This window comes from Pyrus communis, chromosome 12, assembly GCF_041283825.1.
Source record: "Pyrus communis isolate YQ-2024b chromosome 12, ASM4128382v1, whole genome shotgun sequence".
NCBI classification, from domain to species: domain Eukaryota; kingdom Viridiplantae; phylum Streptophyta; class Magnoliopsida; order Rosales; family Rosaceae; genus Pyrus; species Pyrus communis.
In genome coordinates, this window is record NC_142576.1 from 1,411,343 (window position 1) to 1,426,132 (window position 14,790).

The window sequence follows — 14,790 nt, forward strand, 5'->3', positions numbered from 1 at the left end:
AGGTCACGGGTTGGGCTTAGGGTTTTTGGGTTTTTGGGCTTGGGCCCAGGTTCACACGGCCCGAATGGCCTGGGTTTTTGGGTAAAAAGGTGAATGGGCCTAAGGCCTTAAAGGAATTAGCCCAAGGGCCTTTGGGTTTTAGAACTTACCAAATAAAATAATAAATAAATAAAAGGGTTGGGTTGGGTTTCTAACGGGCCTAAGCCCGAGTCCTAAAACGGCCTAAATGGCCCTTGGTCCGAATGGGTTAGAACGAACCAGCCCAAAGCCCTCGGCTCGACGGAAACAAAAGGCGTTAGAGCTTCCCTAGCTCCGATCGACGGTAGAACCAAACCCTAGACTCCAATCTAGGTGTCAAATTAAAAAGGGAGGTGAGAGGAGTAAGATGATACCTTGGGTTCGCTATGGAACAACCGATAGTGGCTGGAATCTGGGTTTGGTGTCCTCGCGATTAGCAGGAGGTTTTGGGTGGATTTGAGCGTCCCGGAGCTTGCAGTGATGAGGAGAAGTGAAGGAAGCAGAGCACGAAGGTGATGGTGGTGGCTGTCGTCGGGATGGCTTGAGTGTGCCTGGGTGGATGGGGGAGAGTGAGTGCGAGAAAGATAGAAAGAGTTGAGAAAGAGAAGTGAAAGTGCGAGAGAGAGAAAAGAGAGATCGAGGAAAGAGAGGGAGATAGTGATGAGTTAGGGGGCAGCCACGTGGCAGCGTAGGGGAGAAAGAGAATCCAGATAAAGGGTCCATATTAAAATCGGATAAGGGACCAAAATGTAAAAATCAGCAAACCTTTGGGGAAGTTATGAAATTTACATTAATTTAGGGGTGGGGTTTAACAAAGTAGACGGGAAAGTGTAAAACATCTGAACGATTCTTACTCATTGAAACAAAGTAGAGAGGAAAAAACAAGAAGGATCTAACAAAATGATTCCTTCTATGTTCTTTCCGATTTCCACAATTTACAGTTGGTAATATATCGTGTATATAAGATTTATATACTAGAAGAGAGACTAATATACAAATTATAACTTTATCATATAGCTCACCGGGAAGAACAAACTCGACTTCTGCATGAACTTGTTTGTGTAGCGTACAGATTGCTATAGAATCATATATAGGAACAAAAAGTAGATAAAGCACTACATACAACGAAATCAATAAATGTTGTGAGTTGGTCTGATCCCATATTGCTTTCTCTTACTGCAAATCATGAATTAAGAGCATTACGTTTATCGACCTTTTGGATTGACAATCTGTGAGAAGATTGCGCTGGTGTCGTCGGTGTTCTCATTTGTGGTGGTGGTGTTGTTGTTGTTGGTTTCTTCTCCCAAATCACTGTCGCTTCCGAGGCTCAGGTTGCTGTAGTGTACTGCCATCATGTTCTGGTTTCTCAGATGGGGGTCGTCAGAGTCACTTCTTTGGCGTCTTGAGGAGTGACTCGAGCCATCTGTGTCGTCCTGCAACTGGAGTGCAAACTCAAGGTTCCACAAAATGTCGTTCAAAGTGGGGCGGTCGAGTCCTGAGTCGGACAAGCACTTCTCAGCTGTGTCTGCGAATTTTTTGACGCTTTCCATGTTGACTTTCCCCTTGAGGTGAGGATCAATGTTTTCCTCCACAGTTCCTTTTCTTTGGCAATGAAGAGCCCAATCTGCTAGACTGACCTGTTCCTTCGACAGGCTAGGGTTGAGAGCTGGCCTTGCGAACAATGCCTCAAAGAGGACAACTCCGAATGAGTAGACATCCGATTTTTCTGTCAGTTGCTGCCTCCTGAAGTATTCGGGGTCCAAGTAACCGAAGCTACCCTTCACCACTGTGCTAACATGGCCTTGATCCATGTTGGGACCAGTCTTCGAGAGCCCGAAATCAGAAACCTTGGCCTCCCAATTCTCGTCCAAGAGAATGTTTGTCGTCTTGACATCCCTGTGGATGATGGTCCACCTAGCCCCGGTGTGAAGGTAATGAAGTCCCTTTGCTGCTCCAATACAGATCTCCAGCCTTTTCTTCCATGACAGTTGACCTTGAGATTTGTTGCCCTTGTACAGATGCTCTCGTAGAGTGCCGCGTGACATGTAGTCATAAACCAAACACATTTCATTATCTTCTTCACAGAAGCCAATCAGAGAGACCAAGTGTTTATGCCTCAGCTCTGAAAGCATCTCAATTTCGGTCTGGAATTCGTGAACTCCTTGCTCTGATTGTGGGTTGGATCTCTTGATGGCCACTTTTGTTCCTCCATCGATGACACCCTTGTACACCTTTCCGAATCCTCCAACACCAATGACATTGGACTCGTCGAAATTCTTAGTAGCATGTTTCATCTCAGGGAAGGTGAAACGCCTACAACGGCCTTGAGCAGCTGACGAAAGGTGGGCGCTACCATTGCTCTTGCCTGAGGTTGTGGATTTGGTGCCACTGGTATGGGAATTGCCGTAGATTGGTAGCCAGCTAGAGGTGTGTGTATCGCTTCCCAGGGCCTTTTTCTTTCGTTGGTACACAACAATGCACAATGCAGCAACTATGCCGAAGGCTGCAGCTCCTCCAGCAGCTCCACCAATCACGTGAGCTTTGTTGGTTCCGCTTCCTTCCTGTTGCTGCTGACTTTGAAAGCTTCTCTGCTTTTCCTCAATATCCTTTGCCAACATGTCGGAAATCTTGGGATTAAGGCCTGCCAAGTTTTTACCTTGTTCGAGCTTGAATATCTCCACCCCATTGAGGAGCGAATCATAGAACTCCGGACTTGATTTCGTTAAAGGATGCAAAGCTAGCCAAAGATCCCCGTTAAAATCCTCATCGGCCGCTACCACATAATCTCTGTATGTAGTCACCCCCTTTCCTCCTGTCCATCCGATCACATCTGCTCCAGCCTCGGCGGTTAGATTATTAATGTAGATTGTGAACACCATTTGATTGGTTTTGGTGAGGTAAAAGTCACAGAAGTGTAACCTCACAAGGTACATGAATTTGGCATCAACTTGGTTGAACACCCATGTGAGGTTGTAACCGAGGTTGACATCCTTGTTCTCACCCATTGATCTCGAGGTCCTGTAGATATCAACGGGAGCAATGTATGGTGGCATATTTTTGTAGTTGATTTTTACATCCTTGGCGGCTTCATTGGTGACCCCAAGTTGCGCACCATATACATAAGCAAAGTCATCGTACCATGTCCTTGTTAGGTCGCCGGAGTCATTGGTTGGGGAAATAAACTGCCCCCCAATATTCACTCTAAACATGGTCTGCAAATTTGACCTCTTGCCGTCAAAAGTCTGGTCCGAAGACCCGACTATTGCAGCGTCGCCGAACATGTCAGGCGTTCCAATCAGTTCAATGCCATTCACAAATGCAAACCCCGAGGAAGGCGAAAAGGTGACCTCTAGAGAATCCTTGTTGAGGGGTGCCAGCAGATACTCTCTCATGATATAAGCTTGTGTAAGGGCCTTGCAAGTGATTGAAGCGCTAAAGTTTTGCAAGAGAGTGATTCCATTGGCGACGACCGAAAAATAGGACCCCTCAGCGTTGTTGCTGCCGTACACAGCCGGATAGAAATAAAGTCTAAGCATGTACCGCTGCTTCGGTTTCACAGGCAACTTGTATGTGGCATTCGCGGTGAAAATCCTGGCTTTCATGTATGGAACCTCGGAAAGAAGCTCAGGGTCCTGGTACTGCGCTTGTGCCGAGGTTGTCTTTGATGAATCGGCAAGGTACTTCGTGTCTGGTTGCCATTTCCTCCCATCTGCATCTTTGGCCTCATTTTCATAGCCGCAGCCAAGGATCAGCGGATCTGAGCCCGAGTTTGCAGCATTGAGGCCGTTCAAGAGCACGGATGCAAAGGCGAGAAAGAGAAGAATCGGGGTTTTGATGTACATTGCTAGCTAATAAAAAATGAAAACGAAAAAGAAAAGAGAGACAGAGACCGAAAGCTCTGTCAACGGCGTACAGGAAAACGGAGGACTCTGATCAATGAAGAAGTACAAGAAGTTCTCCTGTACGCCCGGAGAAACGACAAGGGTTTCTTTGGTCTCTGGTTTTTTCTTTGTATTCTTCTTCTATGGATGATGGTGTTAACCTAAGCCATACCTAACCAAACGCAAAAACGGTTAGCAGTCTTACCTGGACCTCAAGGACTAGACCAGGCAAGACGAAGACATAGGCAGAGGGTTGATTATTTGGTACTCTTCTATTTTTTGTAAAATGTGGGTTCTTTTGTTTGCTTAGTTCGTTTCGATTTCCATTTCTGAGACGTCCGTTGTTGTTTGACGGACGGGAATGTAGTCGGAAACCAATGGTTCGGAGCAAGAATCGAAGATTGTACAGGTTTTGGTTGGTCGTAACAACGTCTGAAGTTTCTGTTTGTAGTAAAAGAACATGCTAAATTTAGCAATTTCTTTATAATGTTTTTGTTTCATAATTTTGGAAAAATGTTTTGTGGAACCAATGAAATCTGAAGGAAGGAATCCACCGTTGATTTCATGGACTTATGAGCTGACTTCAATTGGTATATTGATTTCCATATGAACGTACCCCAAAAGCTGGAGAAACTACTCTAACGACCTCCTGCAATGTAGAACAGGAGCATTGCCCAAGCTTTTAGGTCTCTTTGCAGTGAGATTTTTAACCCAATGACTAAGGGCTGGTGTGAAAGATACTTTTAAAATGATTGAAAGTGTTTTAGAGAGAATATTTTTGGGTTTCAAAAGCATTTGAAGTGCTTCTTACAATAAACGCGAATCGTAGAAAGCACGCTTTCAACCATTTTAAAAAGATGGTATTACGTAATGACTATAAAAGTTGAATTTGGGAAAAGATTATACTTTTTTATCAACTAAGTGTTGTTTATAAGATTCAAACTCAAGACTTCTTATCACAAAGTAGAATTTGGCTGTCGGTAATTACAGTAGTACTTTAAAGATATTATAATAAGTTAGATGTTATTGACACTTCCGAATCATCATTTGAAACTTCTCTTTAATAAAACACGAGAGAAAATGCACACAAAGGAGTGTAGGATAATAATTTTTGTTTTGTGCCAATAACAACTCTCTACATGAATGTTAAATTAAGAAACTTATTAGCAATGAGTAGTAAACATCTGGCACTACTCTCTCTTGTTTTTTGAATATGGAGGAGTGTATGATGACTGTTTTGGAGTACTAGTACTAATAACTCCCTTAATTTCAAAGGATCATTCAAAACTTTTCGTTAATTAAAACACTTACAAAAGAAAATGCATACAAAGGGATTGGAGGGTAATAATTTTTGGTGCCAATAACGGCTCTCTACGTGAGTTGCAACTCCTCTTTGGGGGAGTGTCTAACGACTATTTTGGAGTACTATTAATGGAGTGCTACTAACAAATCCTTAAATTAAAAGATTATTCAGATGTGTTACATTGTTCATTGTTATTTAAACTACATTTACTTATCACATTACCTGCAATACAAAGGTTGTCAACAATTAGTTCAAATAGTAGCACTCGTGTGTAAAGAGAAGTGATTTGTGCACATTTATTTATTTATTGTATTTCTAAATTTTAGAGTGAATAAATTAAAAGAAAATTACAGAATATAAAATAAATAAATAAATTGTCCTCCATGAGCAAATTGGTCGGAAAATCCTAATTATTCACAATATTAAAACATTGTAACTTCTAGAATGATACTGTTGTCAATGGTAGGTAACCATTGATCATGTTATCATTCTTTTTTTAGTATCACCAGCTAAATCCAAGGACAAAACGTACATAAATTTAGGGAGCATGCCTGCACACGATATTTGTCAGAATATGAGAAGATATGTACGTGCTATGTACCCTCCAAAATTAACAAATTAATTAGGGAGGGTTTTGGTTAGTGACAGTTAGAAATGGATGGTGGAAATGGCAACGGATGTGCGTGGCCACCGCAGGTCCATCCACCCTCGATGTCCCCATTAAAGCCCTTCACACAACATCTGTGTTGAGCTGGTCGGGTTGGTGAGAGATCATGCACCCCAGAAACCCTAAATTCCTCTGATCCTTTTCTCCTTCTGATTATCTTTTTTGGGGAAGAAATAAAACACCGCCACCCCACCCCAACCCTCCAACCCGGCCCCGTACCACACTCAGATCGAAAGACCTACCTTGTCTGGTTGGTGCGGCGGCTTCCTTCTATTGCCGCTGTCACCACCACCACCTCCGTATTAAGAACACACACACATATACACATACATAAACCTTATACCATACATTCAATACCATACACCAGCACGTATGTACGTGCATGCATTTGGTTAATCAAGCAACCTCATCGTTTGTTTAATTAATTTTTAGTTACGTAAAAATGAAGGACGAGAATTTACACCGACGGAAGATGTCGTCATCGTCACCATCACTATCCCTTTCGTCCTCCTCCGAGGAGCTCCAGCACATGCCGCTGGCGCCACCCAAGATGATGAACCGGAAGCGCCTGAGCAAGCAGCTGTCCATGTGCGAGACGCCTAGGGACATCGCCTGGGAGAGGCGGCGGCGCCAGATTCTCAGCCAGGAGAGGAGGATGCACGGGATCAGAGACTCCGAAGACATGCATCTGACCGACGAGGACTTGCATGAACTCAAAGGGTGCATTGAGCTAGGGTTTGGGTTCAATGAGGAGGAAGGTCAGAGGTTGAGCGCTACCTTGCCCGCTCTTGACCTTTACTTCGCTGTCAACCGCCAGTATTCCCTGAGCCCCGTGTCCACGCCGAATAGCGCTAGCTCCCGCCATTCTACGTCGTCCATGGGTGGACATTCCTTGTCGTTTGGAAGCCCTACGAGCGATACCGATGCATGGAAGATATGCAGTCCAGGTATGACGACTTTTTATCATAACAAAAGTATGATAAGAGAACATTTTTTTTTAATAAATATACACAATATTTTAGAACTTTATCTGTCAAATGGGAAGGATGTTTCAGGCTTTGAGCTGCTTCTATCTTTGTGAAGAAAAATATCATCAAACTATCAATTCATAAAATATGAAATATGAGAATTTTATAAAAGAAAATGTGAAATATGAGAATTTAATATTATTGTTTACCATACTATGCATGGATATTGTAGACAATTGATGGTCATAGAATTAGTTTTTTAGATTTTAAACTTTTATTGTATTTTACTCCGAACTGTTTGTTTTGAAAAATATTAGTTTGATCTTGTGGATTTGTAGGTGATAATCCTGAACAGGTGAAGACCAAATTGAGGCATTGGGCACAAGCTGTGGCTTGTTCAGTGATCCAGTCTTCCTGAAGAGTGGAATCATCATCAGATGGCTTTGCTTGTACAGAGGACTAAAAAGCAAAAGCAAAAACATGAAAAAAAGAGGTTGTTCTTGTTCATGAGTGAGTGGTGCAGTTTAAGGAAATTGAAGTGTGAGATGGCTTTGCTTGTACAGAGGAAACTATTTATACTTTCTAGAGAGAGAGAGAGAGAGAGAGAGAGAGAGAGAGAGAGAGAGAGAGAATTCTACAGGGAAAAAAAGGAGAAAGGAGATCGAGAGGAGGAAGAAGATCGATCGAGGTCGGCTTAAGGTTATGCTTAATAAGGATTTCTTGATTAAATTGTGCTACTAGTTACCATCTAAGAGAGATTGAACATGTTAAGCAGCATGTATGCAAAAAACTGCAAATTAGAAGGATCTATTGGCACTCATCAGACCCTTCTGGTTGGTTTGGTTGGAGGATTAACGTATATAATTTTCTAATTACTTTTATAATCCAATTAAATTTCTCTTGGGTGCTCTGCACAGCACTTTTATCATGTAAGATATCTTATTTGGGACACATAGAGAGTTGATGATGTATGTTGGGGACATCTAACATGCAACCACACCAGTAGCACATCCGGCCTCATCGATCAAATATGAAAGTGGAATTGGAGGAATGTAGTGTATATGAAACAATTACCCTTAATAAATAGAACTCTTCTTAGAAATTTTTGTTACTTCTTATTATTTTTTCTTAAGGATTAATTGTTACTTTTTATTAGATATAGATGCTAATTGTAAAGACGTATTGCAATGATCATAAATTACAATATTTTTCATACCAATATTTGTCAAATGGAAGGGATGATTCAGACTTTATGCTTCTTCCATCTTTGTGAAGAAAAATATCATAATATCAGCCGCAATAGGTGACAACAAAGGATTTTCAGCATTTGGCTGCAAAACAAAAATAACCACACAATGAAATAATATAATCAAATATCACCACATATTTCAGTGAGATAAAGAAGACCCTTTGATCTTGTTGTGCCTTGGCCCGTTCGTTAGTGCGGAACCGAGATTCAGATTACAACCTCACCAAAATCACACACAGTTGAACAAAATAAAATACAAGAAATAAAGACACAGAGAAATTTACGAGGTTCGGCAAAAAACTGTCTACGTCCCCGGAGAGATATTGCTCTTCACTATGAGAATAACAGTACAAGTATACATGAGTTAAATCGACATAACCCAATCCCATATCCCTTGTACACCCACTCATAGAATTTTCCCAAGAGCCTCACTCTACCCCAAGAGTTCTTTCACTAGAATACTTTTCACTCTAGCTCTCTTGATTTTCTCTCAACCCATGTTCAACCTTTTCCATGGGAGAGCCGAATGCTCTCCCCCTTGGATGCTCTCTTTCACTGCAACTCTCTCTTCCTCTCTGCCACAAAGAGCTCTCTCTTCTCTCCCTTCTTCACACCGAAAATGAGCTCTCTTTATTCTGCTCTCTCAACTCTCCTTTCTTTCGGCCGCACACATCAACACAAGGCCACTCACCTTTTCTTCCCCAACATCATAATTGTTGCCATAATCATAAGAGCCACATTCAACAGAGCCGAATAAAAAAAAACAACCACCTTTACTTTTTTCTTACAACCATCATTATTTTGTCTCTACTCATAATGATGTCCACCAAACTTTTCTTTGTTTATTTTATGCACCGAAAAGCTATTGCACATTATTTGGCTACTAAATCCAACAATCTCCACCTTGGCCAAATTCCGAAAACATCAGAGACTCGAATCAACACTGTACCAAAGTCCATTGGCCTTACGTACCAGCATGCACACTCTGAATCAACCTCGTTGGTCCTGTTCCGATTCAGTCACTGCCAATGCATGTGCAGCTGCTGCAAGCTAAAAATCACCATTTAGCTTCAGACAGGATCTCAACACATCCTCGTCTCCTCCAGCAGGTTTTCCTCCTCTTCATTGTCTGCAACCTGGAAACTCGTCAGCGCGCCTATTTCCAGCAACAACCCATCGAGCCAGACAAAATTCCCACACTTCCTCCTACCTCAGGACCTTCTCATCACCTGTGAATCTCATAGCTCCACCTGCTGCAAAACCCTTGCAACACTTGAGACTAAACATCACTAGGAGAAGTGTTGCTTCGAGTACCTAGAGGGCATACTCAAAGTCTTCCACCACAAACTTGCTAACCCGGCCTTGCACCCGTAGCACTGTGGACCCTTGCCTCCGGAACCGGTTCCGAACCTGCTGTCTCTCTCAGATCCTCTTTCCAATTTTCTTCCACGATTTCAACCTTGAATAGCTTAAGCAGTCTTGTGCCCACCATCATCCATGGTCTCTTGTGTGTATCATTCCACACCAAAGAAGCTTGCACCTGCTCCAAACTTACTGTTTCTTTCCTTGCAGTAAAGTTTCACAAGGTTCTCGTACAAATCTGAAAGTGAGGTAAGAAGAAAGAGGCCTTTGTCTTCTTCCTCAACATCAACTTTCGCAGTTGATCCAAGCATCCCTAAACACGGCTTCCATTTCTTCAGGCTTCCATTACTTTCCTTTACCAAGAGCAAAACCGCCTCTCCCTTTAAACTGCTCAACTGAAAATTCCATGGTGAACAACAAATCTGGACCTCCAACGAACCAAAGCCCCCAACGATGCTCTGATACCAATTGTTGTGCCTTGGCCCGTTCGTTAGTGCGGAACCGAGATTCAGATTACAACCTCACCAAAATCACACACAGTTGAACAAAATAAAATACAAGAAATAAAGACACAGAGAAATTTACGAGGTTCGGCAAAAAACTGCCTACGTCCCCGGAGAGATATTGTTCTTCACTATGAGAATAACAGTACAAGTATACATGAGTTAAATCGACATAACCCAATCCCATATCCCTTGTACACCCACTCACAGAATTTTCCCAAGAGCCTCACTCTACCCCAAGAGTTCTTTCACTAGAATACTTTTCACTCTAGCTCTCTTGATTTTCTCTCAACCCATGTTCAACCTTTTCCACGGGAGAGCCGAATGCTCTCCCCCTTGGATGCTCTCTTTCACTGCAACTCTCTCTTCCTCTCTGCCACAAAGAGCTCTCTCTTCTCTCCCTTCTTCACACCGAAAATGAGCTCTCTTTATTCTGCTCTCTCAACTCTCCTTTCTTTCGGCCGCACACATCAACACAAGGCCACTCACCTTTTCTTCCCCAACATCATAATTGCTGCCATAATCATAAGAGCCACATTCAACGGAGCCGAATAAAAAAAAACAACCACCTTTACTTTTTTCTTACAACCATCATCATTTTGTCTCTACTCATAATGATGTCCACCAAACTTTTCTTTGTTTATTTTATGCACCGAAAAGCTTTGGCAAATTGCACATTATTTGGCCACTAAATCCAACAGATCTAATATAATTATGAATGAACGCTTTACCAGAATTAGTGAACCAAATATTAAAACTGAAGGTGAACAAATCCTACACAAAAGAGAGTTGTAGAGCATATATGCTGCATAAAACGAGTGTCCTATTGTTTATATGACAAAACTAGAACAAAGAGAGGCCTAAAAGCCTGAAAGTGGTAACAGCAAACATAGTCGAGTTGCTGCTATCTTCACCGAAGGCTTGCAAGCTCAAGAAAGCCTTTAAAGCCAAGATACCTAGTCTGCAAGATAAAGGTAGGAAACTGCACAATCCGTGCCTATCTATCTAGGAAAGAGAAATGTGAAGGACAACATCCCTAACCAGGAAAGGACAATGCTCAAAGGAACCCTCTCTGCAGAACTGCAAAGCAAATAAGCACCTAAGTAAAACAAGTATCTTCATAAAAGCTTACATTAGCATGGTGTTCTAACAAAACTTTCACGGCATCTTGTTGTCCATGACCGTTGCCCATCCCTACCGGTGCCAAGGTAAATATTAGTGCTGGTGGTGCAACCCCTTTGCACATTGCTGCTGATATTGGGAACACACAGATTTTACAGTTATTGTTAAAAGGTGGAGGTGATCCTAGTATCACTGATGAGGTAGTTAAACATCCTGACGTATGAATTATCTTTCCAAACATTAGAAAATGGGGATTTCCTTCTTTTCTAATTTAGATTGTTCGATCTTTTAGTGGCGCATAGATTAATGGTGACTTTTTGTTGCACCATAGGATGGTTTGCAGCTGGAAGAGGGAACCGCAGTGCCGTTGAGATTCTCTTTCCTTTGACATCAAAAGTTGAAAGTATCCCAAAATGGACGGTTGACGGCATACTTGAGTATATGCAATCTGAAACAAGCAGACAACAGGTGCCAAGATCTTGACATTTCGTAGTATACATCCACAAAACTACATAATGGTTGGATTGCTTAGATTTGGCCCAATATTGCCTCATAAACTATGTTTTGTATATGAAGTGTGAACACATAACATAACATAACAGGATTCCCTGGATTTGGCTCCCATTCTTGAAGCTAACTCTGACTTGTCGAAATTTTCAGGAAGCGGTGGGAAATTTTAAGGAACTTAATCTGTCAAAAGACTCTGCATCCCTGAAGAAAGAGCTGCCTGAGGTGCTCACTTTTACCCTGTAACTTAATGTACCATACTGGCTTATAGATACTTTGCACATTCTTGATATATGATTAGCATTAAGATTTATATTGTGTTTACGTCTAACGATTTATTCAGGTGACACCTGAAGCGAAGAAGAAAGCTGCAGAAGCAAAATCAAGAGGAACCAATGCTTTCAAAGGAAAGGTATTGGAAGTTGCTTTCTTCCTTAATTCAAGGGTGTCAACTCAAGGGTGCTTTGCTTTCTTCCTTAATTCAAGGGTGTCAACTCAAGGGTGTTTTCCGTAATACAAGGGTGCTTTCTTCCTTAATTCAAGGGTGTCAACTCCCTTAATCAACTCCCTTAATTCAAGGGGCTGTTATTTTATTTTTTCCTAAGCCACCTGTTGTGGCGTAAAGCAAGAGGAGCAAGAGGTGTGAAATCTCTTATATATTGCTGTACAATTGTAAAAGAATAGAGGGGTGAAATACAATTCAATCCTTGAAAGTCAATATGGTATCAGAGCAGGAAAATTAACCTGCGTCTGCTACACTGCTATCCGAGCGTGTTCAACCCTCAAAATGTCTGAAGAAAATCCGCTGATATCCGAAGTTGAAAGCTCACAAGTGCCTTCCTCCTTGAACATGCATGAGGTGGACGTCAACCCAAATCAAAGATTAAGCTCAGTCGTGTTGAATGAGTTTAATTACTTGCCTTGGTCGAGAGCTGTGTCTTTGGCGCTAGGTGGAAGGTCCAAGCTGGGGTTCATAAATGGAAGCATCAAAATACCTGATGCTTCCTCACCAAACTATGAATCATGGCTTAGCAAGGATCAGCTGGTTATGTCATGGCTTTTGAATTCCATGGATCGTAAATTAGCTGAAATATTCAGCTATTCAGAATCCTCGTACCAGCTATGGGAAGCGGTCAAGGAAATGTATGGCAGCCAAAACAATGCTGCACGGGTCTTCCAATTAAAGAAGGACATCTCCGATCTGCAGCAAGATGGAAAACCGTTTGTGCAACTCCTAGGAAGCATGAAAAACATGTGGAATGAGTTGGAAATCTATCGCCCTCATACAACCGACGCAGCACTGCTACGAAAGAGAGCAGAAGAAGACAAGATATTTCAACTCTTGTCCAGTCTTGATTCAACGTATGAAGACCTTCGATGTCACATACTCATGAACATTGAGCTTCCTTCTTTCACCAGTGTGTGTGCGACGATTCAACGGGAAGAAGTAAGAAGGAAAGTCATGAACATAGGTACAACGACCAGTGTACCTGAGGCTAGGGCATATATAACCAACGAAAAAAGGTACAAAGGAAAACATCCGAACTTGAAGTGTCAACACTGCAATAATATAGGTCACGTCAAAGACACATGCTGGATTTTACACCCAGAGTTAAAGCCTGAGTTCATGAAGGACAACAAGGGTATGCAAAGGATGAACCGTGCTCCACATCGAGCGAATCATGCGTCTACCTCCACCTCCAATGGGCCAGATCCACTCAAGAACTTCACAGCGAATCCAGCTGAACTCATGAATGAGTTTATGTCATATCTTCAAAGAAAGAAAGGAGTTGCTGGAAGTGATCGTGCTGATAGCATAGAAGAAGGGAACTCGACGGCATTGCTCGGCAAGTTTGCAGGGTTCTTGGCAGACACGAAATCCGTACCCCAAGAGGACATGCAAGGTATCATGTAAGCCTTTAAAACTGCTCTTAAAATAAATATGTTGCATGATTTTTGGGTTGTAGATTCGGGTGCCACAGATCATATGACCAACCATGTGTCTAAGTCTCAAAAATTTGAAAAATTTGCAAACCCTTCTCAAGTTTCAATTGCAAATGGTGAGAATGTAAAGGTCTTAGGGAAGGAAAAAAATGAAATTAATGTCAGACAAAATTGAATCAATGGCTTTATATGTTCCTTCCTTCCCATTTCAACTTCTATCTGTGGGAAAGATCACAAATACCTTGAATTGCTTAGCCATTTTTTCTCCTCACAATGTTAGTTTTCAGGATTGTGCCACCAAGAAAACGATTGGTGAAGGGTTTTATTTAGATGGTCTCTATTACATATCAAAGAGCAATCCGAGAGGGTTTCAAGCCAAGCTCAACCACATTCAAGATAATCAATTGTGGCATCAACGTTTAGCTCATCCTTCTTCACCCATTTTGTCAACTCTATTTCCAAACTTAGGAAAGGATGATATTTCATGTGAAACATGCCACTTGTCTAAATCCACTCGACTACCTTTTAACTCTTCCTTGTCTAGAACTAGTAAGTGTTTTGAACTAGTTCATTCAGATGTATGGGGACCAACTAGTGAATCATTTTATGGCTATAAGTATTTTGTGATTTTTGTGGATGACTTCTCTCGAGTCATATGGTTATATCTCTTAAAGTCTAAGAATGAAGTTATGGAAGTTTTTAAGGATTTTCATAACCTTGTTAAAAACCATTTCTCCTCTCAAATTCAAACCTTAAGGTCTGACAATGGCACCGAATATATGTCCCATATCATGAAACAATATTTAAGCACTCATGGCATCATGCATCAAACAAGTTGTGTTGGAACACCTCAACAAAATGGTGTATCCGAACGCAAAAACCGTGATCTACTTGAAAAAACAAGAGCACTAATGCTACAAATGAATGTACCAAAGAGATTTTGGTCTCAAGGTGTTATGGCAGCTGCATATATCATCAATAGATTACCCAGCCGAGTCTTGGAATTCAAGTCTCCACTCAAGGTCATGAAAGGAAGGAAAATTGACCTCTCACATCTTAGAGTGTTTGGCTGCATCTGTTTTGTGCATATTCAATCTCTTCACCGAGATAAATTAGATCCTAGAGCTGCTAAATGTATTTTTCTTGGTTATTCCTCTACACAAAAGGGATATAAGTGTTATAATCCCCAATTAAGGAGATTGATTGTATCCAAAGATGTGCGATTTCATGAAACTAACCCTTTTTTCAGCAAGTCAAATGAAATCA

At 41.6% G+C, this 14,790-nt stretch overlaps 1 protein-coding gene and 1 pseudogene across 2 annotated transcripts; one reads left to right on the forward strand and one right to left on the reverse strand.

Annotated features, from left to right (window-relative positions):
• Positions 1-847: 847 nt before the first annotated feature.
• On the reverse strand, positions 848-4,312 carry LOC137745881 (receptor-like protein kinase ANXUR2 pseudogene; annotated as a pseudogene). The gene has a single exon (XR_015954488.1). The product of XR_015954488.1 is annotated as a receptor-like protein kinase ANXUR2 pseudogene (transcript).
• A 1,635-nt stretch (positions 4,313-5,947) lies between these two features.
• Positions 5,948-7,939, forward strand: LOC137746254 (uncharacterized). Its single transcript, XM_068486330.2, has 2 exons — positions 5,948-6,816; positions 7,176-7,939. Exons 1-2 carry the CDS (start codon positions 6,312-6,314, stop codon positions 7,253-7,255), a joined length of 585 nt encoding a protein of 194 aa, XP_068342431.2. The 5' UTR covers positions 5,948-6,311; the 3' UTR covers positions 7,256-7,939.
• Positions 7,940-14,790: the final 6,851 nt, after the last annotated feature.

What these genes read in the sequence shown, in the direction of transcription:
- LOC137746254 (XM_068486330.2), top strand. Translation starts at nt 6,312, where the DNA reads ATGAAGGACGAGAATTTACACCGACGGAAGATGTCGTCATCGTCACCA. An exon ending in ATGGAAGATATGCAGTCCAG is followed by an intron (nt 6,817 to 7,175) that starts GTATGACGACTT and finishes GTGGATTTGTAG; the next exon opens with GTGATAATCCTGAACAGGTG.